The sequence below is a fragment of the Puma concolor genome, chromosome D4, assembly GCF_028749965.1.
Source record: "Puma concolor isolate L17-30 chromosome D4, mPumCon1.1.hap2, whole genome shotgun sequence".
NCBI lineage: Eukaryota > Metazoa > Chordata > Mammalia > Carnivora > Felidae > Puma > Puma concolor.
In genome coordinates this window covers 66797263-66822990 of record NC_141679.1, presented here as the reverse complement: position 1 = coordinate 66822990, position 25728 = coordinate 66797263, and the positions used below count along the sequence as shown (strand labels likewise).

At 37.0% G+C, this 25728-nt stretch overlaps 2 protein-coding genes and 1 long non-coding RNA gene across 3 annotated transcripts in view; 2 read left to right on the top strand and 1 right to left on the bottom strand.

The window, feature by feature from the left end:
* LOC147574954 (uncharacterized) overlaps nt 1–25728 on the top strand; it is a 641937-nt gene that overhangs the window by 99249 nt on the left and 516960 nt on the right. The gene's annotated exons all lie outside the window — the stretch shown is intronic.
* Nucleotides 1476–15853, top strand: LOC147574964 (olfactory receptor 13F1-like). Its single transcript, XM_086684718.1, has 3 exons — nt 1476–1722; nt 9509–10414; nt 15810–15853. Exons 1-3 carry the CDS (start codon nt 1578–1580, stop codon nt 15851–15853), a joined length of 1095 nt encoding a protein of 364 aa, XP_086540844.1. The 5' UTR covers nt 1476–1577.
* On the bottom strand, nt 15378–17180 carry LOC112869257 (olfactory receptor 2S2-like). Its single transcript, XM_025932395.2, has one exon. The coding sequence runs from the start codon at nt 17149–17151 to the stop codon at nt 16213–16215; it is 939 nt and encodes a 312-aa protein (XP_025788180.2). The 5' UTR covers nt 17152–17180; the 3' UTR covers nt 15378–16212.

The window sequence follows — 25728 nt, the reverse complement described above, 5'->3', positions numbered from 1 at the left end:
TGCTGTTCTCCAGGAGGATTACTAGGTACACCACTAAGGACAGGACAAAAAGGAGTTTTTTTGCCAATTCCTTGGTACTCAGATCTCTCAGAATACACTGAATTTCAGTTGTCCAATTGGTCCTTTTCATTCCCCTTTTCATACCTGGAATAAGCCAGAAAAAGAAACAGCATATGAGTTAAGTGGGTGGTCCTATATTATATAAAGTAAAAGGTGAGTAGGGTGGAGGTCCAACAATTATGTGAGCCCTAGCTGGAGTGGTGGTAACAGCAGTGTGTTTGCTTGTGGGATTCCTCTTCTAGTTCATAAAGCAAATGAGCCACATCAGTAACCTATTAAAAATTCAGGCTTCTGTGCTCTGTTTTCTGAAATTGTGATGCACAAGGTCTGAGGTATGGAAAAATTATTTGCATTTTAACAAACGTGTTATTTCTGATACAATCAGTCCACAAACTCCACTTTAAAAATCAATGTTTTAGAAACAGCATGCTTTATTCTTCTCAACAAATATTTATTTATTTGATTTTACAGTATGATAGCCACTAACAACATCATTTATTTAGAGTTTTATAGTTTACAAATGTGTTCACACACATTACTTATTTTTTTATCACTATATTCTCTGAGGAAAATTAAATCCAGAGAGAAGAAATTTATATAAAATCATTAAGTGAAGAAACTGCTATTCAAATCTGGTCTTCCCGATTTTAAATCTCATGTATTTTAAACTATATTGTCATCCAAAAATTCTATAAGTTGGCTAAAGGGTGGGAATCAGGCACCTTTAAAAAATAATGCTCTTCAGATGATTTTAATATGCAAATAAGGATTAAAGCCACTGGTCTAGTGGTGTCTTGCAAACTTTAGTACATATGTGAACCACCTGGGGGAATCTTTGAAGACTGTCGATTCTGATTCAGTTGGGCTGAGGTGGCTTCTGAGACCTGCACTTATTAACATGTTACTGGGTGATGCTGATGCTGCTTTCTACAGAACACATAGGTCACAAGGCCTCTTAGATCAACTCTCTCCAATACCTTGGAGAGCAACTTTTGGCGCTTCAGTTGTGTGTAGAATAGTAATTGGATAGTAGACAATGTGAAACTGAACATTATGGTGAGACTTGGAAGTGAGACTTCTGTGTAGTTTATTGCAAACAGTTTCATGTTCCTTAGATTTTAGATATATAAGCAACCAAATTACATGTGGCCTGTCCATCTGAGTCATTCATCTTCCACTTGTTGAATTTGCAGTTAGGGCCAATATTTTTTTTTAAAGAAGGAGTTTGAGTAAGCTAAAGAACCTGAGTTGTGTGCTAAGTGCATGGAACAAATGTCTTCAATTTGAAAAAAATATTAAAGAGTAAATGTTAGCAAATGAACTTCTTGTTTATAGTAAATGAATCACAGAATGTCCTTTTAAAAACAGCTCTTCATATTTTTAACCACAGTTGAAAAATATTTCCCTGATAAATAAATTAATTGATCCAAAGGATGAGTTACTACTTAGTATTTTCAAGCAATGGCTGTGGAAATGTTAATATGATTTGCCTTGTGCTAGCCATTTGACAGTGAGTTATGCTATTCGCTGAGGAAACAGTGGTCATACCACTTAGTCAATATAGAAGGAAGCTTATAATCCTATTGGCTATGGGAAAGAGGACCCATATCGAGTTGAAGCTGCACAAAACTATGCAGGTTTACAAAGAGAAAATGAGAGGGGGTGGGTAGGCCAAGATATACTCCTGTTCAGTACTGTTTATGAATGGAATTTGAATTACTGCAGGAGCATAATCAACCTACTTTTAGTCTGCCAATAAAACTCTGATAGAGGCTTTGAACAAGCATCAGTAATCTGGAATCTATACTGAAGCTGTTTTAGGGAAGATATGGCTCAGGTCAAATGTCATTTCTTCCCTTTTAAGTTTTCCAAAATGTTAATTCCTATTTGGAAATTATTTTCAGAAAATGATCATTTATTACTGAGACTAAAGTGGTGTATTTTGTATACTAACAGCCCCCAAATGGTTATACTGTCAAAAGATTTTACTTACAGTCATTCCTATAGGAAACCACCCATCTCTTTTAATGCTTTAAAAAATAAAATTGAGTAGAGGTCATTATTTATATTTCTCTTGCAATGCTAGAATAGCTCCTTTAAGAGGCAGTTGATAGATTCCAAATATTTCATTCTTCAAAAGAGTACTGTGTTGAATACATTTGTGTTGAAATGCTTCCTGCATTTTTGTTTACTTCTTTATAACATGGAGATCCAGAGCCTGTTTGTGTAAAGGAAAGAAAATAATTGAGGTTACTGATAGTACTTAAAAATTTCTCTTTATTTCTCATAAGATTTGAAGTTATAGATAATTTTTCCATCATTGTATGCTACCTTTTTTAAAAGTTTTTACTTAAATTCTAGTTAGTTAACATACAGTGTCAAATTAGTTTCAAGTGTATGATATACTGAATCAACACTTCCACAAAACACCCAGTGCTCATCACAATAAGTGCACTCCTTAATTCCCATCACAAATTTAACTCTACCCCCACCCACCCCATTAACCATCAGTTTATTTTCTATAGTTAAGAGTCTGTTTTTGCTTTGCCTCTCTTTCTTTTTCACCCCTTTACTCATTTATTTCTTAAATTCCACATATGAGAAAAATCATATGGTATTTGTCTTTCTCCAACTTATTTCACTTAGCATAATACTTTCTAGCTCCATCTATATTGTTGCAAATGGCAAGATTTTGTTCTTTTTTTATGATTGAGTAATATTCCATTGTGTGTGTGTGTGTGTGTGTGTGTGTGTGTGTGTGTGTGTGTATGTGTGTGTGTGTGTGTGTGTGTGCACGTGCATACACACATACCTTCTTTATCCATTTATTCATGGATGTATACTGGGCTGTTTCCATAATTTGGCTATTGCAGATAATGCCGCTATAAACATTGAGATGCATGTGTCCCTTTGAATTAGTATTTTTGTATTCTTTGGGTAAATTCTTAGTAGTGTAATTGCTGGATCACAGGGTAGTTATATTTTTCACTTTTTGAAAAACTTCCATACTTTGGCTGCAACAGTTTGATTCTCACCAAAAGTGCAAGAGGGTTTCCATTTCTCTGTATCCTTACTAACACTTGCTTCTTGTGTTGTTGATTTTAGCTATTCTAACAGGTGTGAGGTGGTATCTCATTGTAGTTTTGGTATGTATTTTCCTGATGATGAGTGATGTTGAGCATCTTTTCATGTGTTTGTTAGCCATCTTGGATACCTTCTTTGGAAAAATGTCTCTTCATGTCTTCTGCCCACTTTTTAATAGGATTACTCATTTTTTGAGTATTGAGTTTTATAAGTTCTTTATATATTTTGGAAATTAATCCTTTAATTAGACATGTCATTTCAAAATATCTTCTCCATTCTGTAGGTTACCTTTTAGTTTTGTTGATTGTTTCCTTTCTGTGCAGAAGCTTTTTATTTTGATGAAGTACCAATAGTTAACTTTTGCTTAACCTCAGGAGACATATCTAGAAGGAAGTTTCTATAGCTGATGTCAAAGAGGGTACTGCCTGTGTTCTCCTGTAGGATTTTTATGGCTTTAGGTCTCATATTTAGATCTTTAATCTATTTTGAGTTTATTTGTGTGTACGATGTATGAAAGTGGTTCAGTTTCATCCTTCTGCATGTTGCTGTCCAGTGTTCCCAACATCATTTGTTGAAGAGACTATCTTTTTTCCATTGCATATTCTTTCTTGCTTTGTCAAAAATGATTGACCATATAGTTGGGGGTGCATTTCTGAGTTTTCTGTTCTGTTCTATTGATTCATGTGTTTGTTTTTGTGTCAGTACCATGCCATCTTGATGACTACAGCTTTGTAATATAACTTGAAATCTGGAATTGTGATGCCTTCAGCTTTGCTTTTCTTTTTCAAGATTGCTTTGTCCTTTTGGGGTCTTTTGTAGTTCCATAGAAATTTTAGGATTGTTTTTTCTAGCTTTGTGAAAAATTCTGGTGTTATTTGGATAGGGATTGCATGGAATGTGTAGATTGCTTTGGGTAGTATAGACATTTTAACAATATTTGTTCGTTCAATCCATAAGCATGGAATGCTTTTCCATTTTTTTTTGTATCTTCTTAAATTTCTTTCCTATGTATTCTATTTTAAGAGTACATATCTTTTACCTCTTTTATTAGGTTTATTCCTAGGTATTTTATGTTTTTTGATGCAATTGTAAATGGGATCAAAACTTTGATTTCTCTTTCTGCTGCTTCAGTTTTTATACATTGATTTTATATCCTGTGACTTTCCTGAAATCATGGATCAGTTCTAGTAATTTTTTTAGTAGAGTCTTTCGGGTTTTCCCTGTAAAATATCATGTAATTTTCAGAGAGTGAAAGTTTGATTTCTTTCTTGCTGATTTGGATGACTTTTGTTTCTTTCTGTTGTTGATTGCTGAGGCTAAGACTTACACTACTGTTTTGAACAACACTGTGAGAATGGATATCCCTATCGTGTTCCTGATCTTTGGGGGAAAGCTCTCAGTTTTTCCCCACTGAGGATGATATTAGCTAAAGGTCTTTCTTATATGGCTTTTATGATGTTAAGGTATGTTCCTTCTATCCCTACTTTCTTGAGGGTTTTATCAAGAAAGGGTGCTGTATTTTGTCAATGTTTTTTTCTGAATCTATTGAAAGGATCATATGGTTCTTATCCTTTCTTTTATTAATGTGATACATCATGTTAATTGATTTGTGGATATTGAACCACCCATGCATCCCAGGAATAAATACCACTTGATCATGGTGAATACTTTTTTTAATGTACTGTTAGATTCTATTTGCTAATATCTTGTTGAGAATTTTTGCATCCATGTCATTAAGGATTTTGGTCTCTAATTCTCCTTTTTAGTGGGGTCTTTGTCTGGTTTTGGAATCAAGGTAATGCTGGCCTCATAGAATGGATACGGAAATTTTTCTTCCATTTCTATTTTTTGGAAGTTTCAAAAGAATAGATGTTGTTTTTCTTTCAAGATGGCAGAGCAGCATGGAAGTTCTCAGCTTGTCTCATTCCTGAAATGCAGCTAGATCAGCACCAAACCATTTTGCATACCTAGGAAATTGGTCTGAGGATTAACACAACAATTTGCATAACTTGAGCCACAGAACTCTGCAGGTATGCGGTGCAGAGAGGTGAACTAGGGGAGAGAAAAGCCGCAGAAGGTAGGGAGCTGTTTTTGCAGAGAGAGGACAGAGAAAAGTGGAGAGAAGGTGGTGTGCAGAAGAGTGCAGGAAAAGTGCTCTCCCTGAAAGTAGCTGGAAAGAAAGAGAAAGAATGGAAACTCTCACAAGGGACTGAACAAGAAATCTGTACCTCAAAACCAATGACGGGGAGAAAGAAGAGGGTTTCAATGCCATTAGTATTCTATAAACTGTAGAGTGTAGAGTCAGAAATTCCAGAGCTTAATATCTGGCCATGCTCTGGTGAGGAAGCAGGGTGATTCCCAACGAGTGGGCAATGGGGTTCAAGGGGTGTGTGGGCCACACAGAGAGAAGTGGTTCCCCTGCTTGGAGGGTGTTTGGTAATGCCATATAGCTTCCCCACAGGTAAATGTCCTAGTGGACCCCGGAGAATAGCCACATTTGCTGGTATTGGGACAAGGACACCAGAATGCAGTGAAACCTGACTCTCGCTGTGTGTTGTGATTTGCCATAATCTCTGAACCTTTGCTGCTGTGTGATCGAACAATTGTTTTCTGGGGCAAGGCAGCTGGCCATAATCTTTGGACTTCTGCCACAGCACAGGCCCACAAATGTTTTCTAGGGCAAGCTGACATTCAGCCATTGCTCAGTGAGACCCTCCTCCGGAGTGTTAGAGCGATCCACACCACAGGGTTCTCTGAAGGGAGGGGCTTGGAAGCACAGCCCCACCTGAGATAAAACTGTGGGGGAGGTACCACCTGGCAGGCTGATGGCTTGGACACAGACAAGGTAGAAGTGGGGGAATGGATAAAAGCCTGAGACAAAGGAGGGGTGCTTGATTGTGGGTCGATGAGAGTGCAAAGTTCCTGTATCAGAGCTGGGTGAAGCCATTTCCACCTCTCCGGCACAAGGGCATGCACGCCACAGATTCACCCCAATAAGCTAAGCAGCGCCACCTAGTGGAGAATGGAGCTGTTACACCAAGTCATGCCCAACTGCGCCTTCCAAGCACATCCCCTAGAAGAACACAAGTCTCTCCACCTGCTTGGTGTACAGACTATGGAGGACTTCATAGTTTGAGTTCTAGGGGAAACTGGATGTAACTTAATTCGGGTTTCATTATGTTTGCTGATTCATCTATTTTTCTTCTTCTTTGTTTAAATTGTTTTATTTTTTCTCCTTTCTTGTCTTTTTCTTGGATACAGAAAGAAAATTTTATTTTTATTTTCTGTATGAAAACATTTTAAAAAATTCTTTTTACTATGTTTTTTTACTTTTTCATAGTTTTTAAATTCTATTTAACTTTCTTCATTTCATTTTATTATATTTAATTATATACATTTTTTTAATTTTTAAATTTTTTCTTACTTTTTTTTCTTCTCTAATCTTTCAATTTTTTTCTCTATTCTATAAAGCTTCTTTCAACAACCATACCAAAACATACTTAGGATATAGCTTTCTTTATTTGAGTTTTTCTGTTGTTTTTAACTTTTTTAATTTAAATTTAAATTTTATTAATTCACTTTCTTCCTCCAAAACGACAAAATGAAGGAATTCACCCAAAAACAAAGAATAGGAATAAATGACAGCCAGGGGCTTAATCAACACAGATATAAGCAAGATGTCTGAACTAGAATTTAGAACCATGATAATAAGAATACTAGCTGGGGTTAAAACAAGCATAGAATCCCTTTCTGTGGAGATAAAAGAAGTAAAATCTAGTCAGAACGAAATTAAAATTGCTATAACCGAGATGCACTCTCAAATGGATGCCATGGCAGCAAGGATGGATGAAGCAGAGTAGCAACTCAGTGATATAGAAGACAGAATTGCGGAGAATAATGAAGCAGGAAAAAAAGGGAAACTAAGGGAAAAGAGCACGATACAAGAATTAGAGATATCAGTGACTTATTAAAAAGGAATAACATAAGAATCATAGGAGTCCCAGAAGATGAAGAGAGAGAAAAAATGGTAGAAGGTTTATGTGAGCAAATTATAGCAGAAAACTTTCCTAATCTGGGGAAAGACACAGATTTCAAAATCCAGGAAGCATAGAGAACTCCCATTAGATTCAACAAAAACTTAACACCAAGGCATATCATAGTCAAATTCACAAAATACACAGACAAGGAAAGAATTATGAAAGCAGCAAGGGGAAAAAGTCCTTAACCTATAAGGGAAGACAGATCAGGTTCGCAGCAGACCTATTCACAGACACTTGGCAGGCCAGAAAAGAGTAGCAGGATATATTCAATGTGCTGAATCAGAAAAACTATGCGGTCAAGAATTCTTTATCCAGCAAGGTAGTCATTCAAAATAGGAGTGATAAAGAGTTTCCCAAACAAAAACTCAAGGATTTTGTGACCACTAAACAGCCCTGCAAGAAATTTTAAGGGGATTTCTCTGAGTGGAGAAAAGATGAAACAAAACAAAAAAGACCAAAAGCAACAAAGACTAGAAAGGACCTGAGAACATCACCAGAAACTCCAACTCTACAGGCAACACAATAGCACTAAATTCATATCTTTCAGTACTCACCTAACCTTAATGGATTAAACACTCCAATCAAATGACATAGGGTATCAGAATGGATAAGAAAATGAGACCCATCTATATGCTGCTTACAAGAGACCCATTTAAACCCTAAAGATACATTCAGATTGAAAATAAGGGTATGGAGAACCATCTATCATGCTAATGCTCACCAAAAGAAAGCTGGAGTAGCCATACTTGTATCAGACAAACTGGATTTTAAAATAAAGATGGTAACAAGAGATGAAGAAGGGTGTTATATCATAATTAATGCATCTATCCACCAAGAAGATCTAACAATTGTAAACATTTATACCCCTAACATGTGGGAACCCAAATTTATAAATCAGTTAATCACAAACAAAGAAACTCATTGATAATAATACGATAATGGTAAGGGACTTCAATGCCCCACTTACAACAATGGACAGATGATCTAAACAGAAAACCAACAAGGAAACAATGGCTTTTAATGACATACTGGACCTGATGGACTTAATAGATATATTCAGGACAATTCACTTAAAGCAGGAGAATACACATTCTTTTTGAGTGCACATGGAACATTCTCCAGAATAGATCACATACCAGGACACAAATCAGCTCTCAACAAGTACAAAATGATCAAGATCATACCTTGCATATTTTCAGACCACAACACTATGAAACTCAAAGTCAACCACAAGAAAAAATTTGGAAAGACCACAAATACATGCTATAGTGATTGGATGCATGTTTATCTTCTATTTATATTCCTTAGTTTACAGATATCCGTCTGTTATATTACATAATTAGTAGTTATATGAAATGCAACTAAATCCTTTTGGGATTTAACTTTTATAAATTTTTTTTTCTTTTCCCAGCAAACCTCCTGTGGTCTTTAACTTGATTAAGACTAATGCATTTTTTTTTTAATTTTTTTTTCAACGTTTATTTATTCTTGGGACAGAGAGAGACAGAGCATGAACAGGGGAGGGGCAGAGAGAGAGAGGGAGACACAGAATCGGAAACAGGCTCCAGGCTCTGAGCCATCAGCCCAGAGCCCGACGCGGGGCTCGAACTCACGGACCACGAGATCGTGACCTGGCTGAAGTCGGACGCTTAACCGACTGCACCACCCAGGCGCCCCAAGACTAATGCATTTTTAAAAAAGGTTTATTTATTCATTTTGAGAGAGAGAGAGTGCAAGCAGATGAGGGGCAGAGAGGGAATGAGAGAGAATCCCAAGCAGTCTCCATGCTACCAGCATGGAGCCGACACTGGGCTCAAACTGAACCCATGTGGGGCTTGAACTCATGAACCATGAGATCATGACCTGAGACAAAACCAAAATTCTGAAGCTCAACCAACTGAGCCACCCAGGTGCCCCAGGTCTAATGCCTTTTTTGATTAAACTAAGTCTCAAAATGTCTCAGTGAGCAGTGTCCCTTACATAGAGTTGGGATTCTTACTTTCTGTGTTCTCCTAGCACTCTAGGGTGCACTTATATCATGTTATTGTAATTATTTATTTACTTGATTATGTGATATTTTATCGTGAGTTGCCTGAGAACAGCTTTTTACATAATTCAAAGAGATCTTCAGTGACTTGCAGTATATTCAATAAATGTTGAATGAATGAATGAATAATTAATATGGTATTTCCAGAATAATGATCCTTTTAATGTACCTCTAACAAAAACCCCTTGAAAGATGGTAGAATTTAGTTTTTAAAATATATATAATGTATATTTTCATTCACTACTATAGATAATCACAGAGGCATAAAATGGCCAAGACAACTTGACAGTCATTTCCAATTTTATTTTCCTGGGGTTTACTCATTACCCCAAAGTTGAGGTCATCATATTTGTGCTGTGCTTGCTGATGTACCTGATCACCCTGCTGGGTAATATCATTCTGATGTCCATCACCATCCTGGATTCCCACCTACACAAACCCATGTACTTCTTCCTCAGCAACCTCTCCTTTTTAGACATCTGGTACACCTCTTCTGCTCTCACTCCAATGCTGACAAACTTTGTTTCAGGGAAAAACACCATCTCATTCTCAGGATGTGCCGCTCAGATGTACTTTTCTCTTGCCATGGGCTCCACTGAGTGTGTGCTCCTGTCCATGATGGCGTATGACCGGTATGTGGCCATCTGCAACCCTCTGAGATACCCCATCATCATGAACAAGAGGGCTTGTGTGCAGATTGCCGCTGGCTCTTGGATGACAGGCTGCCTCACCGCCCTGGTGGAAACAGTATCTGTGCTGCAGCTGTCTGTCTGTGGAAGTAGCATCATCAATCACTTCACTTGTGAAATTCTGGCTGTCTTGAAACTAGTTTGTGTGGATACTTCCAGGGTGCAGTTGATCATGCTGGTGATCAGTGTACTTCTTCTTCCTATGCCGGTGCTCCTCATTTGTGTCTCTTACGCATTCATTCTCTCCAACATCCTGAGAATCAGCTCAGTGGATGGTGGAAGCAAAGCCTTTTCAACATGTGCAGCCCACCTGACTGTGGTGGTTTTGTTCTATGGGACAGCTCTCTCCATGTACCTGAAGCCCTCCGCTGTAGATTCACAGGAAATAGACAAATTTATGGCTTTGGTATATGCTGGATTAACCCCCATGTTGAATCCTATCATTTATAGTTTATGGAACAAAGAGGTAAAAGTAGCTGTGAAAAAATTGCTGATTAGGAACCCTCTCTGTGCTTTTTTAATCCCCCAGAGCAAATCATAACATTAGTCAAGGGATGTATTGACGTGTTCAATACGCACCAGAACATTGGACTAAGAGGGGAAGACACTCATTTTAAATAAGATGTGTGATTTCCTAAGTTTCCTCCTTGACTGACTGCTGAAGCTCTAAGATAATATAGACATATGTTACATAAGCATATCTGAAATCTTACATAAATAGACTTATGATGACAAACTTCAATTTTATTTTGGGTTATAGACTGTAAGTATAGCTTTAAACATTAAGTTAGTGTATTGTTAGTATTCAAAATTATGTACATGTAATATACAAATGTAATAACTATAGTAGACTTTTTAGATAACTTATTATTAACCTTTGTTTTAGGCTGAGTTGTGTCCCTGCAAAACTTATGTTGAAGCTCTAACCCACCAGTACTTCAGAATGTATTTACATTTGGAGATAAGGCCTTTAAAGTGTGATTAAGTTAAAATGAGGCTATCAGTGTGGGCCTTCATTACAATTGGACTTATGTCATTATAAGAAAAAATTTAAGAAATTTAGACACACATGGGTACTCCAGGGTTGCTCACACACAGGGGAAAAGACCTAGCAAGAAAGCGGCTATCTGAAAGCCAGGGAGAGGCTTCAGAAGAAATCAGATCTGCCAACACTTTAATCTTGGTCTATCCTCCAGAACTATGAGAAAGTCAATTTCTGTTGTTCAGGCAATCCAATCTGTGCTATTTTGTTATGGTAGTATTAGGAAACCACTACAACCTCTTTTAAGCATTGCTAAATTTAATGGGAGTAATTGCATATTCTACAAAGTATAACTGTGTTTTACATGTGTGGAAATATTTGTGGATGCAGATAGATGTGTGTGATGTGAATTTCTATTTACAAATGGAGAAGGTCTGCACAAATATATACTGAATAGAAATGGGTTAGAGGGATGCTAGTCTGCAAAAATATCGGAGAGTTTAGCAGTTTGTTGTTGGTCTTCGAGTGCTGACATTAATTTAGTAAATTCAAAGAAGCTGCAGGATGTTTCAGTGAAACTACAAGCACCCTTCCCTTTTTTATTGTGCTTTCCCCTGACACCTAGATGCTTAGATCCAAGAGTATAAATGAAGCTATAAGCATTTAGAAACAAAATACATGATATATTTATATTATAAAATATATAGTATCCCAAACCCACTAAAATGGTGAGAAATGCTGAAATATAAGACATATCTTATTGTATAAGCCATAATATACAAAGAACTTAAAAATGTACACTTATCAGTATTTGTAACATTTGTATGTCCTTTCTGGACCAGATGACTAAATGTGAGGTCAGTGTGCAAAACTTATTTGCTCTTTATCATGAAGTTGTCACAAGAGTCAATAAAATTGTGATGGCTTGGATCCAGAAAGCAATGGTATGAAGAAGATAGGATGAATATGGGAATTACCGGGTTGTAGGGCTGGATTCGATTTCTCAGATATGAATAAACAGTCATCAAAGATGATTGGTCCATTGGTGTAAGTAAAGAACTCTGATGCAGTCGTTGATTGGATGACACGAGTAGCGTAAGGATGATGACTTCACAAAGATAGGGATGTAAGTCGGTTGACTGGTTGGCTGTGCATTGATGGTTAGACTTATAGGTGAAGACAGATTTGTGAAATCTGGGCAAGAAATTAGGTCTAAAGCTATATATATGTTGGGAAATCTTTTGCAAAGAGATGTAAATTGAGTACTAGGTGTGGATGATGTTTTCTAGGGTAATTTAGGGCAATTATCTATAAAATTTTGGTTATGTTTTCCTGTTATTAGTCAGAACTGTGGTAAAGGTGAAAGAATAGTACACATGGGATCTAGAGTAAATTATCCAAAGTATACAGAAATGCTGATTCAAAGGGGCACATGCACCCCAGTGTTTATAGCAGCACTATCAACAATAGGTAAATTATTGAAAGAGCCCAAATATCCATTGACTGATGAATGGATAAAAAGAAAATGGTATATATATACAATGGAATATTACTTGGTGATCAGAAAGAATGATATCTTGACATTTGTAAAATGGATGCAACTGATGTGTATTATGCTAAGCAAAGTAAGTCAGGCAGAGAAATACAAATATCATATGATTTCACTCATACGTGTAATTTAAGAAACAAAACAGATAATGGGGCCCAGGGTGGCTCAGTTGGTTGGGCGTCCGACTTCTCCTCGGGTCATGATCTTGTGGTTTGTGAGTTCAAGCCCTGTGTCAGGCTCTGTGTTGACAGCTCAGAGCCTGGAGCCTGCTTCAGATTCTGTGTCTCCTCCTCTCTCTGCCCCTTCCATGCTCTTGCTCTGTCTCACTCTGTCTCTCAATGATGAATAAACGTTAAAAAAAAAAAAAGAAACAAACAAACAAAAGAGATGAACATAAAGGAAGGGAAGCAAAAATAAGATAAAAACAGAGAGGTAGGCAAACCATGAGAGACTCTTAAATACAGAGAACAAACTGAGAGTTGCTGGGAGGGAGGTGGGAGGGGGGATGGGCTAAACAGGTGATGGACATTAAGGCAGACACTTCTTGGGATGAGTGTTACATATGACTGTTATGTGTAAATGATAAATCACTAAATTCTACCCCTGAAGCCAATACTACACTATATGTTAAATAACCTGAATTTAAATTAAATAAAAAGAATTACAATTTTTTGGGGTGTCTATATAAGCTTAGTGATCTTAGGCTATTTCTTTTTTTTTAATGTTTATTTATTTATTTTGAGAGAGATAGTGTGTGAACACACACGTAACCAGGGGGACGGTAGAGAGAGAGGGAGAAAAAGAGAATCCCAAGCAGGCTTCATGCTGACTATCCCCTGCAATGCAATGCATGGCTCTATCCCATGAACCATGAGATCATGACCTGAGCTGAAATCAAGAGTAGGACTCTTAACCAACTGAGCCACCCAGGCACCCCAATCTTAAGCAATTTCTTAAACATCCTAATCCAGTTTCTTTGTCTATAAAATGTGAAGTTTATTTAATCTATCAATATATTTATAATAATTATTTAAAATTATTTAAAAGTTAGCAAATATGCTAATTCCAAAAGACCACCTGTGAATTAGCTAGGATGATAGGTGTATCACTTTGACAGAGTCAGATTTTGATCTTTTTTTTTTTTTTTTTTTTCTTGCTAGACTCTAGTTTCAGTTAGTTTGAATTTACCTGTGATTTCAGGGTGCCTGGGTGGCTCAGTCAGTTAAGCATCCAACTTCGGCTTAGGTCATGATCTCTGGTTTGTGAGTTCGAGCCTGTGTTAGGTTCTATGCTGACAGCTCAGAGCCTGGAGCCTGCTTTAGATTCTGTGTCTCCCTTTCTCTCTGTCCCTCCCCTACTGACAGTCTCTCTCCTCTCTCTTTTTCTCTCTCCCTCAGATAAATAAAAATTAAAAAATATTTGAATCTACCTATGATTTCAATGTATTGAGAAACATCTATGAGTGTGTTACAAGTCTAACCTATCACTCTGGTAGTGTTTAGGGATATAAGCATAAAATACCCCAAGTTATCTCTTTCTCTCTCTGTCTTTCCCTCTTTCTCTGACAGTCTGAGCTGAGTCATTCCATATATGGGTGTCCTTTTGATTCTACTGGGTTCTGACTACCTGAACTGGGCCTCCCTTTCATGTTGACCTTTTACTTATTCCATCAGGCCCCAAACATCCTGCTAGGCAGAACAAGCAGGGATTCCTTTCTGAACTCTGTTGGGTTGTTGAAACCTTTGCTGGGTGGCCCTTGAGCAGAGCCACTCTCCTCATCCAGCTCAGGCTGTGGGACTGTACCAGGCAACTCACCTGTATTACATACAAATAGATGTTACGTAATCACATAAAAAATAAAAGTACAATTATTATTTGCTAGCAATTTCAAGGGGATTTCTTTGAAAGGAAATATTTAAAATAAGATTATTGCTTTTGATAGAATGAAATTCTCAGTATTCCTTAAGAAGTGTTTATACAATTGATAGATATTTTTTTCAGCAGTTGCTCATTACAGAATAAGTATACACTGATATGATTTTTGCCTTACCCAGACCAAATGACCTCTTTTTTAAGAGAGACAGAGAGAGAGACACAGAGTGTGAGCAGGGGAGGGGCAGAGAGAGAGGGAGACACAGAATCTGAAGCAGGCTCCAGGCTCTGAGCTGTCAGCACAGAGCCCAGCGCAGGGCTTGAACCCAGGAGCTGTGAGATCATGACCTGAGCTGAAGTTGGACACCCAACCAACTGAGCCACCCAGGCACCCCACAAATGACCTCTTGAGTATATTTATCTTTCTTTTATCTTCCCTTACATTTCTGTACATTTAATATTAGCTGATATTTTATCCATAACTTTTCGATGTGTTATTAGTCAATGAAATAATACATAAATTCAAGTTCTCTTATATCCCTGTATTAAATCAAGTACTTAGACTATATTTTACTATTATTTAAAAATGTTAAATAAGTAATTACTTACTGCCTACTGTTTAAATTTATTTGACATTAGACTTCATACAGAGAACAGTGAGTTCTGCCATTGGGTGGATTTCAGAAATGAACAAATGATTATAGTGTAAAAGGAAAATAGCCATAACAGATAAAGTTCAGGACAGCATAAAGGAGGGAATAAGTAAGCGGGCAAACTTTGGAAGGATTTGTAGAAGATCTCACACTTGAATTGTGCTTAATAAGATTGCTAGGCTGTTACCATAGAAAGAAATGTGAGGATGGAGACGAAGTGGCATATGCTGTTGTCTTTAGGTGTAAAGAACATGATATAATTGGAGAAGTAATAGTGAATGTAAGACAGCATGTGCAAACATGGGAGAAACATGAGGAGGGAAAGAAGGGGAAATATGTACCTGAAAAATTAGGTTGGAGTCAGGTCAAGTCCTTGGGTAAAATAAAAAGCAGTAACAAACAAACACAAAAATTCAAGTAGTTCTCTCAAAAGGGAACTGAAAGATACATGTTTTACTTGTTCAGCAGACATACATACATATGGTCCATACATTAAAATGGTTTGAGATAGGATATTTCAACTTCATGATGATGTGAAAGTGATATGCATTCAGTAGAAACCACACTTTAAAATTTAAATTGTGGTCTTTTCCTGGGCTAGTAACATGTGGTATGATACTCTTGTTGCGCTAGGCAGTGGCAGTGGCCCCAGCTTCCAGTTTGAGCCACATGATCACACGAATAAACAACTGATACACTCATAACTGTTTCATACCCATACAACCATTCTGTTTTTCAATTTCAGTACAGTGCTCAATACGTTATATGAAATATTCAACACTCTATTGCAAATAGGCTTTATATGAGATGGTTTTGACCAACTATAGGCTAATGTAAGCATTTGCACATTTTCAAGGTAAGCTATGATGTTCAGTAGATTAGGTGTATTAAAGACATTTTTGACTAATGATATTTTCAAATTTTGATGGGTTTATCAGGACATAACTCCATCAGTTGAAGAGAATCTGTACTGGATTTTCCTGGAAACATTTAATTACATCTTTTTTCTTATTCCTTAAATTTTACTCTTAGTACTTATACTAGTTGTGTCTACATTTTTGTAACAGTCATTTTCATAAAAAGGGAAAGCTAGATAATTATCTTGAAATTTCTTTCCAACTCCTAAATTCTGTGATCCTACATACAATCTTTATTTCTTTTGCTCTGTTTTAAATAAAAGCCTTTTCCTCAAATATATGAGTTTATTTGGTGCATGAACTCGAAGATGTAAGTTTTTCATCCTTTTCTCCAGAACCAGTGTCTCCTCATCAATTTTCTCAAAGCTCCAAGCACCTCTGTATTCCTCAGGCTATATATGATAGGATTGAGCATGGGAGTGACTACTCCATAGAACAGAGCAATCAATTTGTCAATAGCAGAGTCTTTGGACTTTGGCTTCATATATATGAAGAGGATTGTCCCATAAAACATGGTCACTACTGTTAAGTGGGCTGAACAGGTAGAAAAAGCTTTTTTTCTTCCTTCTGCTGAATTCATTTTTAGTACAGTAGATAGGATGAAAATGTAGGAGATGCAAATTAACAATAATGGAATATACAAAAATATTACATTGCCCAACATTATAGCAATCTCATTCAAGGAAATATCTGCACAAGCCAGCTTGACAAAAGCCATTATTTCACAAACAAAGTGGTTAATGACATTTTTTCCACAAAAGGGCAACCGTATTGCAAGTATAGTTTCTGTCAGTGAATTGAGAAAGCCCATTCCCCAGGAGAGGGCTGCCATCTGAATACAAAGTGCCTTGCTCATGATGATGGGGTATCTCAGAGGGTTACAGATAGCTACGTAACGGTCATATGCCATCACTGCTAGAAGCACGCATTCTGTGCACGCCATAGTGTAGGAGACAGACATCTGAACAACACACCTAGTGAAGGAGATGGTTTTTTTCTTTGATAGGAAGTGAATCAACACTGAGGGGGTAAAGGAGGATGTGTAACAAATGTCTAGGAGGGAAAGATTACCAAGGAAGAAGTACATGGGCGTATGGAGGCGGGAATCCAGGAGAATTAGTATGATCAAGGTGCTGTTCCCCAGCAGGATCACCAGGTACATCATCAAGCACATGACGAAAAGGAGTTTTTCCACTTTGGGGTACTCAGAAAGTCCCTGCAGAATGAACTCAATCTCTGTCCAGTTCGTCCTGTCCATTTTATTTTTCTATACCTGGAGTAATTCAGAAGAGAAAACTGCATGTGAGCATAATGCGTCAGTGCATATTACCATGTGCAGTGAGAGATCACTGGGGGAGGGGCACCAAGTGTGTCCACACTAGCTGGAGTGGTGCTAAGAGCTCTGAGTTTAGCGGTTTGAATTTCTCTTCTGGTACATATAGGAAGGGATTGAAGACGTGTAATAATTACATTGACCAGCTCTTTAAAAATATAGGCTCTTGTATTCCATTTCCTGAGATAGTAATACACAGTTCTGAGGCAGGAAAGAACTATTTGCATCTTAACAAACATCTGTTATTTCCTATTCTTTGGACCCACAGCCTACATTTTGAATATCATCATTTTGGAGAGAGTATGCTTCATCTGTTATAAATAACTATGTATTTGATTTTATTTCATGGAAGTCATAAACAATATTATTAGTTCAGGGTTTTATCATTTAATATATTCACACATATTACTCATTTTATCATCACTATAATTCTCTGAGGAAAGTGAAATTCATAGAGGTAAAATGTATATAAAAACAGAGTGTGATCCACTATTCCAATTTATTTTCTAACTTTATAGCACCTGCCAGTTTAAAAAAATATTTTTTAATGTTTATTTTTGAGAGAGAGAGGGAGAGCACACGCACATGAGTTAGGGAGGGTCAGAGAAAGAGAGGGAGACACAGAATGTGAATCAGGCTTCAGGCTCTCAGCTGTCAGTACAGAGCCCGTGGGGCTTAAACTCTCAAACCGTGAGATCATGACCTGAGCTGAAGTCAGACGCTTAACTGACTGAGCCACCCAGGCACCCCAACACCTGCCAGTTTTACTTATTTTATTTTATCTATATATTAAAAAATTCTTTTTAATGTTTATTTTTGAGAGAGAGAGAGAGAGAGAGAGAGAGAGAGAGAGGGCGAATGGGGGAGGGGCAGAGAGGGAGGGAGACACAGAATCTCAAACAGTCTTCAGGCTCTGAGCTGTCAGCACAGAACCCGACATGGGGCTGGATCCCATGAACTGCGAGATCATGACTGAGCGAAGTCGGGTGCTTAACCAGCTGAACCACCCAGGCACCCTGTATTTTTATTTTTTTTAATGTTTATTTTTGAGAGAGAGCACTAGTGGAGGAGGGGCAGAAGGGGAAGGAAACAGGATCCAAAGTGGGCTCTGGGGTGACAGCAGAAAGCCAGATTTGGGGCTCAAACAAGTTGCCAAGATCCTTACCTGAGCCGAAGTCAAAAGTTTATCCAACTGAGCTACCCAGGTGCCCCTCACCTGCCTTTTTTATTTTATTTTTTTTAACGTTTTATTTATTTTTGGGACAGAGAGAGACAGAGCATGAACGGGGCAGGGGCAGAGAGAGAGGGAGACACAGAATCAGAAGCAGGCTCCAGGCTCTGAGCCATCAGGCCAGAGCCCGACACGGGGCTGGAACTCACGGACCGCGAGATCATGACCTGAGCTGAAGTCAGACGCTTAACCAACTGAGCCACCCAGGCGCCTCTCACCTGCCTTTTTTAAACAACATGCTCTTGCCCTCTCAGAATTATGTGAATTATCTAAGGAGTGGGAATCAGACATCTTTCTAAATAATGTTCTCCAGATGATTCTAATGTGCCTTGTGGAAAAAAAACCACCTGTCTAGTCAAGTGCCTCCAAATTTTAGTACACACAAAATTCGGATAGGAGAATCTTTGTAAGGGATTCTGAATCAGTGGGTCTGAATTGGATTCTAAGATCTGAATTTATTAACATGTTTCCAGATGCTGTTTATGTCTGCAGAACTCACACGAGTAGCAAGGCCTTTTAGACCATTTCTCGCCAATGCTATTGCAGAATGCCACTACTGCTTCCCTTGTATGTAGGACTGTAATCGAATAGTAGACAATGCAAAACTGAACATTCTGTGACACTTGGAGTTGAGACATCTGTGTGAGTGTATTACACTCAGTTTTGTGTTCTTTAGATTTTAGATATACAAGCAACCAAACTACATACAACAGAGTCTGTTGTTTCTGTCCATATTAAAGTCCTTTCTCTTCCATTTGTTGAATTTGCAATTATGGTAAATATTTTCCAAAAGAGGAATTTGAGGTCAGCTCAAGCATCATAGAGCATGGAACAAATAACTTTAATTTGAAAAAAATTAAAGAGTAGATATTAGTAGCTGAACTTTTTACAGTAAATAAATCAAAGAACATAATTTTGAAAACACTTTTCATTCTCAAGGTATTCTACCTAACTTAAAAAAATCCCTAGAGGAAAAAAAATTTGATCCAATCGATAATTTTCTTATTAGTGCTTTTTAAAAAATGTTTATTTATTTTGAGTGAGATGGAGAGGGGGTGTGAGTGAGGTAGGGGCAGAGAGAGAAAGAGAGAATCCGAAGCACCCTCTACACTATTAGCACAGAGCCTGAAGTGGGGCTCCATCTCATGAACCATGAGATAATGACCTGAGCCAAAATTAAGAGTCTGAGTCTCGACTGACTGAACCAACAGGTGCCCCTCTAGTTAGTATTTTTAAACAAGGCTATGTGGTACGTCTGAGTGTCCCAGTTAAGCATCCTTCTCTTGGTTTCAGCTCCAGTCATGATCTCACAGTTGGTGGCATCGAGCCCTGTGTCAGCCTTTGTGCTGACATAGAAGAGCCTGCTTGGGATCCTGTCTCTCCCTGTCTGCCCCTTCCCCCACACTCTCTCTCTCTGTCAAATAAACATTAAAACAATTAAAGAAGGCCCTGTTTCTGATATAGGCTTTGCCATTTCTTTCTGTGATCACCTTTTGCCAACAGGTTATGCTCCTTTCTATGACAACTCCAGTTTACAATGGCAAATCATGTTAATCAGCATAATACAATATTTATACGCCTATTGGCTATGGAAAGAAGGGTTATCATGCAATTCAAGCTGTACCAGGCTTTGCAGGCATACATTACAAAGAGGGTAGGAAGGGTTGGGTAGAGCAGGATATACTTCTATTTGGTATTAAGTTTGGAATTTGATTGACTGTAGATATATATATATGTAGATATATATATATATATATATATATATATATATATATATATATATCAACCTACTCTGAACCTGAAAATAAAATTTTGATAGAGTCTTTGAAGGAGCATCAGTTGTCTTGGATCTGTTGTTTCAGGGAAGATGTGAATCATGTCAGACGCCCTCTCCCTTCTTTCCTAGGAACATCACCAAGAAGGTGATTCCTATTTGGAAATGACTTGTAGCAAATAATGATGGTGTACATCTGGTATACTGATAGTTCAGAGACAGTTGCTGCAAAAAAAAAAAAAAAATCACTTGCAAACATTTATAAGAGAAACCAACAATGTGCTTTAGTGGTTTCAAATGGTGGTGGTGATGGGGGAGGAATAGTGGACAGTAAGAGGAAATTACTTTCATTACTCGTGTAATATTAGTGCAACTTTTAAGAAGCAATGGACAAACACTCTTGTTTAATAGCATTGTGACAAATGATTTCCTCATTTTAGCTTACTTCACTAAAATATTTTCCTGGGGACAAGAGAATGGAAAATTTTAAGATTCTTGATAGTTTCTAATCAATCACTTTCCATGAAAAATGTATATTAGATAATTCTTTACTAAATCCTTGCCATTATTGGATATTATCTTTTGAAATAGTTTTTCATTTTTAACTCATGGCAGGGGAATTGTTAAATAATCACGGCACACTAATTTGATGGGCCATTATGCACTTCTTATATGACATTTATGACAACTTTGTATTAAAACAAAGATTTTTAAATTATATTAGAATGATTAAGTTGGAAACAAACAAAAAAACAGTCATTTTTTTTTCTTTTCTGCAAAACTGAAACCTAAACCAAGATAGCCTAGACAGTGTAGAAAGACTAGAAATACCTAAGACATTAATGGTTACCTAGAGACCTTTCTTCTACTTTTCTGAATTATCCAAAACTTAAAATTGATATTCATAAAGAATATTATTTAAAAGGAGGAAGCAGAACAAAGTATGTTAAAATAATTTAAGTTGTACAGTGATTATCTTAATTTTCTAGAAACTACATACACATTGAGGCTAAGCTGTACTGGTGTGTCCTATCCAGTTATTGGGAGGAACCCAGTATTTCCGATTTCCAGAGAGCATTTATAATCCTTACTTTCAAAAATCTTCCAATAAACAGTGTTTTTTGTTTTTTGGAGCTATGCCAAGATGAGGGACTTGAGTTCTTCACTTAATCATATTTTATCAAAAGAGATTGTGGTCTGTTGATGCCTAGCATGGAAATCATTTAGAAGATGACATTCCTATTTGTAAAGGATCTGAACACCTGGATCTTAGCCAACCTCTAATCCCCCTCTCCCAACCCCTGGTTTTTTATAAGAATTAACATCTCTGTGGTTCAAAGTGCTGGGACTTTATCTGGGCACTGTTTTAGTGTTGTAACAGTCCTAAGGAAATCTGTGACATTTTATTCAAGCCAGAAGTCAAGCTGTCTAACTTTTTAGAAGGAACTTTCTAACTTTCTATAAATTTTTATTTTGTTTTATTGGCTTAGCTACTTGAAGATCTAATAGTTAAAGTACTAACATTTTTCACTGAAAAACACATGCTATCTGCACTCTAAATTCTCACTAAAGGAAATAATCCTATCATCCTCTCCAGCTCTTCTAAAGATATCAATTAAGACAGTTGATACTGTACAAAAATAAATGGATATCCTGTCTCAATTTATAGATTTTATAGGCTCTACTCTTTAATTAATATACCACAAGGAAAGATGTATTATTTTAGCTTACAAAGAGAAGAAAAATTTTCATGTGATGTCCTAGTATGAGGCACTTCATATCATTTTTATCATGTAATCTTCCAAATAAGCCAAATATTATTATGAATTTTACCAATGAGGAAATTACTTTGAAATTTCAAAGGTTAAGTACAATGATCACTATCTTTTTAAAAAGTATTTATTTAAATTCTAGTTAATTAACTTACAGTGTAATATTAGTTTCAGGTGTACAGTTTAGTGATTCAGTACTTCCATACAACACCTGGTTTTTTATGTCTTATAGTTGGTAAATACCAGAAGTATGATTTAAAACCTTATATTGGGGTGCCTGTGTGGCTCAGTCAGTTAAGCGTCTGACTTCGGCTCAGGTCATGATCTCATGGTTCGTGAGTTCAAGCTCCGCATCAGGCTCTGTGCTGACAACTCAGAGACTGGAGCCTGTTTTGGATTCTCTGTCTCCCTGTCTCTCTCTGCCCCTCCCCCACTCATGCTCTGTCTCTCTCTCTCTCTCTCTCAAAAAATAAATAAACGTTACAAATTAAAACCTTATGCTTCCAAAACCCGATTTTAGCACTATACTTTATTTACTTATTGATAACATTTATTCTTATAAAACCACTATTTAATATGATGCAGTTAACTTTCAAGCATCCAAATGATAAAAATGTACATAAAAATATATTGAAATCTCTGGAAAGCATTGAAGGCATTTATTGTTTTCCACTTATGAAGACACTATCCACAATAATGAAATAAATTGTGAAAAAGGCCAAAAATTCCTTTCAGGTCTAGTGTGGACAATTAAAGTATAGAGTGGTAGAATTGATTTGTTACATATGCGGGAGATTAAAAAAAATAGTATTTCTTCTTTTGCCTTGGACACCTACAGCTCAAATTAACACTTATAATTACTTCAGCACCCTGTTACATATATTTGGTTTCTAATCCTGTTTTTACAATAAACACCTTTAATTACAAGTTTCCTCAAACCCCTACTGAGCACAGTTTATGTGTGATTAATATATAAATTATTATGGACCCTTTCTCCAGATGATTTTTACATAAGATTTATTGAACTTTATACTTGAATACAGTAGCTTTTCACTTATTATTAAGGGTCTATTATTAGACCTGTTTGCATTATGGGCAAATTCCCTTCCTCAGTAGTCTCTTCCATGTAGTAGTTTGGGATCTTTAAAGAAATTTAAATAATATCCTGCTCTTGAAGTTGGTGCCTGGAATTTTGTATTTTTTTCCTTTACACATATATACATATTTTCAAAATCCCACCAGCTGTGATCACCTCAACAAAAACAAATCTTTATATTTATTGATAGGATGTTTTCCTTTGGAAATGATTTGAGTAAAACTTTTCTCTTTATCTTACCTTCTGTCTATGTTTTAAAGTCATTCTCACCATTCCATTCTATTAAGTAATAGAAAAAATTTCCAGGAATTTGAATTCCATTTGCATTTTTCAGATGAGACCAGATTTTCAATTTGAAAGATGGTTGTTCTCCTTCCTAAAAAGAAATGTGAGGAAGAATTACTACAACCAGGCAATTGGTTTGAATATGAATTTTCCTAAGAAGGTGTCAAGGAAAGAAAACATATTAAAAATAAGGATCCATGATGCAACTCTGGTTTCCCAGGACTTGTTCTAATGTTGATGCTTACTCGAGAGATTCAGCTTCTCTTGGAATTAATTTAGCGCCCATTTTTTTACAAACTTCTTCAATCCCTAAGGTTGTGAATCAGAAACTTAGGATTCTCTAGAGATCAAAATCCCTGACCTCTGCAGATTCTAAAGACCCAATTATCTTCACTTAAAGAGAATCTTCCCCAGCCATAAATTTCTTGGAGTATTAATTGAGTATGGCTGTCTTTGATGGCTTCTACAGAAGCTGGGATTGGAATCAGAATATGTCCAAAAGGTCGCAGAAGAGTTAAACTTTTCCCAAGAATTTGTTTTTCATTTTGTTACACAAATAATACTAGATCAATCCTAATAGAATCCTAAATAGTCATCCCATCTCTTTGAACTGTTTTTATTTTTATATTTTTATTCTAGACCACACACTATTTTTTCTTTATACCAGTATAATCATAGTATAAATTTGATTAGTATTTGCTACTTTATTGCAATGTTTTTGTGATTTTTCATAGTCTTTGTAATATTCCTTTTTAACATGTGAGGAATATTAAGTGGAATTAGTATAATCTAGCCTACAATTTTAATATAATTGGATCTTTTAATTTGTCTCAGTATGAGATTTTGATATAATGACCATTGGTATCTATGTATTAGGATAACTAATCTGCTTTTCCTTCTTCTGAAAAGCAGGTATCACCATGAACACAGCCACTCAGGGACGCACTCCTAGAAGAGTGAATAATCTCCTCACTATGTGTGCCAGATTTTGTTCAGATTGCTGTTTCCATGCCATCTGTCCCTGGATTGTTTTCTTGCCTTCTCTCCAGGAGCAGTGCAGTACCCTCTGGGCTCTATCCCAGCCAAGCCTGCTGACCTTTAAAACTCTAGGCTTTAAGCCATACTGGTTGCAAGAACTTATTAAATTCAGGCCCTCTGGTTTTTTCAGCCAATGGCTTGGGGAAACATTCTCCTTGTGTGTTTCCCTGTGTGTTCCTCTCTCTCTTGCATTCCTCCATGACCAAGGCTCCCTCCCCTCTGCAGCATCTCAGATCCTTTTCACCTCAAACCAGCTCTCTCTTCTTCTTACCTTCTTCTTCTCTCCTTTTAGTTGTGGAATTTGTTCTGGCAGTCTTTAGGTTGATTCTGGGATATTTAGGATGATTTGATAGTTATCTAGCTGTATTTGTGGGATGAGATAGGTCTCCTACTGTACTGCCATCTTCCTGCCTGCTACCTTTTGTAGTTTTCTATACTTTTCTATTTTGATGAGGGGGAATTATGAAATCATCATAGTATATCATTTGATGGACTATTTTACAACTATTAAATAATATTTTTGAAGAATTTGCATTAATGCAAAAATATTTATGTTAACATGGTTATATGAAAGAAAAAAAAAAAAAAACTAGTTTTCATCATTGTTTGCAAAGCCAAAACCTAACCCAGTGGTGTAAGGTGGTTAGGGTAGAGCCAAGGGCTCGCATCTGTTGCCTTAGGGTTAAATTGCCTATCTCATTTAGATCACCCTTATGCCTTTAATAATGGGGGGAGGGCACCCATAAAGGATTTCATGAGGGCAGAACCCCATCTGCTTCTTCAGCCTCCCACTTGCATCTGTAGTCTGCCTCCCTGTAGGTTCCTTATCTCTCCCTGCCTAATGTTAACACTTTCCCTTTTCATTCATCCCCTGGAATAGGGCTCCTTAACAGCAGTTAGGACAGTGACAATGACCATTCTGGCTTCTTCAAGATGATAAGGGACAGTGTGGGAGTACAGCAGTTAGAGTTGTTCAGCTGAGTGGCCCACGATGTGGTTCTACAGGAAGGCTGGCAGGCATGAGGCAGCACACACATTGGCAGACACAAAGAGAAAAGCACAATGTAAAGATTATACTGACCAACAAGATGGCATCTTAAAGATAATGTCCCCAGTTCCCAAACCAGTCAAACAATCCAGGAGAGACCCTAACTTTGTCCAGTAATGCCCGCATGTCATCTATCAGTTATAAAACTCTGTGAGAATTATCAGTTATATTGAAATAACATGTCAGGGAATCTCACATAACCCAGGTGGTGGAGGAGCCATAAGTAATCAATAGTGCATCAGTGGTATTCTCCAAGAG